The sequence below is a fragment of the Gavialis gangeticus genome, unplaced genomic scaffold, assembly GCF_001723915.1.
Source record: "Gavialis gangeticus isolate Ggan-Ray unplaced genomic scaffold, GavGan_comp1, whole genome shotgun sequence".
NCBI classification, from domain to species: domain Eukaryota; kingdom Metazoa; phylum Chordata; order Crocodylia; family Gavialidae; genus Gavialis; species Gavialis gangeticus.
The window spans coordinates 21,432,668-21,433,784 of NW_017728997.1; the positions used below are offsets into that span (position 1 = coordinate 21,432,668).

The 1,117-nt window shown below is 55.8% G+C and overlaps 1 protein-coding gene across 1 annotated transcript in view; it reads left to right on the forward strand.

Annotated features, from left to right (window-relative positions):
- The first annotated feature begins 6 nt into the window (after positions 1 to 6).
- SLC41A3 (solute carrier family 41 member 3) overlaps positions 7 to 1,117 on the forward strand; it is a 32,582-nt gene continuing 31,471 nt past the window's right edge. Inside the window, exons 1-2 of the mRNA XM_019504925.1 lie at positions 7 to 119; positions 1,044 to 1,082. Coding sequence (XP_019360470.1) covers positions 1,071 to 1,082 — 12 coding nt within the window. The 5' untranslated portion in view covers positions 7 to 119; positions 1,044 to 1,070. The remainder of the gene's footprint in view (positions 120 to 1,043; positions 1,083 to 1,117) is intronic.

Below are 1,117 nucleotides of genomic sequence, written 5' to 3' on the forward strand. Positions count from 1 at the left end.
CCGCCGCTCCAGATGTGCGCCGCGCGCCTGCCGCATTTGCATGCGCTCCAGATGTGGGCCGCGCCTCCGCAGGGCGCCGGGGGGCGCTAGGGCCCCACGAGGAAGGACAAAGGAGCTGGGTGAGTGCCCGCAGCTGGGGGTGGGCAATGCTTCGCTTGGGGCCAGCTGCTGTTCTTCCTCCACAGCTGTATCCCCCCCCCAGCTGTGCCCTTGCTCCCCAGATGTGTGCCAGGTGCAGAGGAGAGCAGATCAGCTTGTATCTGGGTGCCTCCCTGCTGCACTGGCTCAGTCCTGGTAGGGCTGGGGGCTTTGATGAGCCTGCCAGCACAGGGGGTGGGCCGTGCTGCCAGGACGTGGAGACAGGGCTCGGGGGCTGCGCTGCAACCAGTCATTGGTTTCACTGCTGGCCATTCGCACTGCATCGTGATTTACCCCGAATGGAGCATCACGGGTGGGCACGGGTGGTGGGCTGGAATCATAGGGTTCCTGTCTTTGTGTGTATTAGGAAAGGTGCCCAAGAGAGAGACCACCTAAATTGGACATATTAGATAGATAGATGATTGATCAATTGATCTAGATATATATCTATATCTACATAATATAGCTATATTTTAATATATATAATATTTGAGACTATAATATCTGATTATCGGCTGATGCTTGCCCACTGGTACTGCCCTGTTGAGTTCAGCCTGCCAGACCCCTCAGCCAGTCCCATGGGCCGATGCTGCAGCATGCCAGGTGCCTCTGGGTCCCCTCCTCAAAGCCACTGGGAATAAGGTGACTGTTGGCAGCACGGAGCTGGGAGAGATGACAGAAGTGCAGCCCCATGTCAGGTGGGGTCATGGAGAGGGAAATCAGTGGCCTGAAAGAGGAGGCTGAATGAAAACTGACCAACATGCATTCAGGTCCTCTGTTTCTCCCCTGAGAGGAGCAGGTGGCATTTTGCCTTTAAGCTGAAGGTGCAGAGGGAAACCCTTGCGACTTTTTCAGATCCATAGGTTGCTGCCTCTCATGACACCTCACACTGTTGTGTTCTGCAGAAAGTCCCTGGATTTGGGAGAGTCACGATGAAAGGGGAGGAAGCTCGGCAGAGGAGAAAGGAGGGCAGGACTAA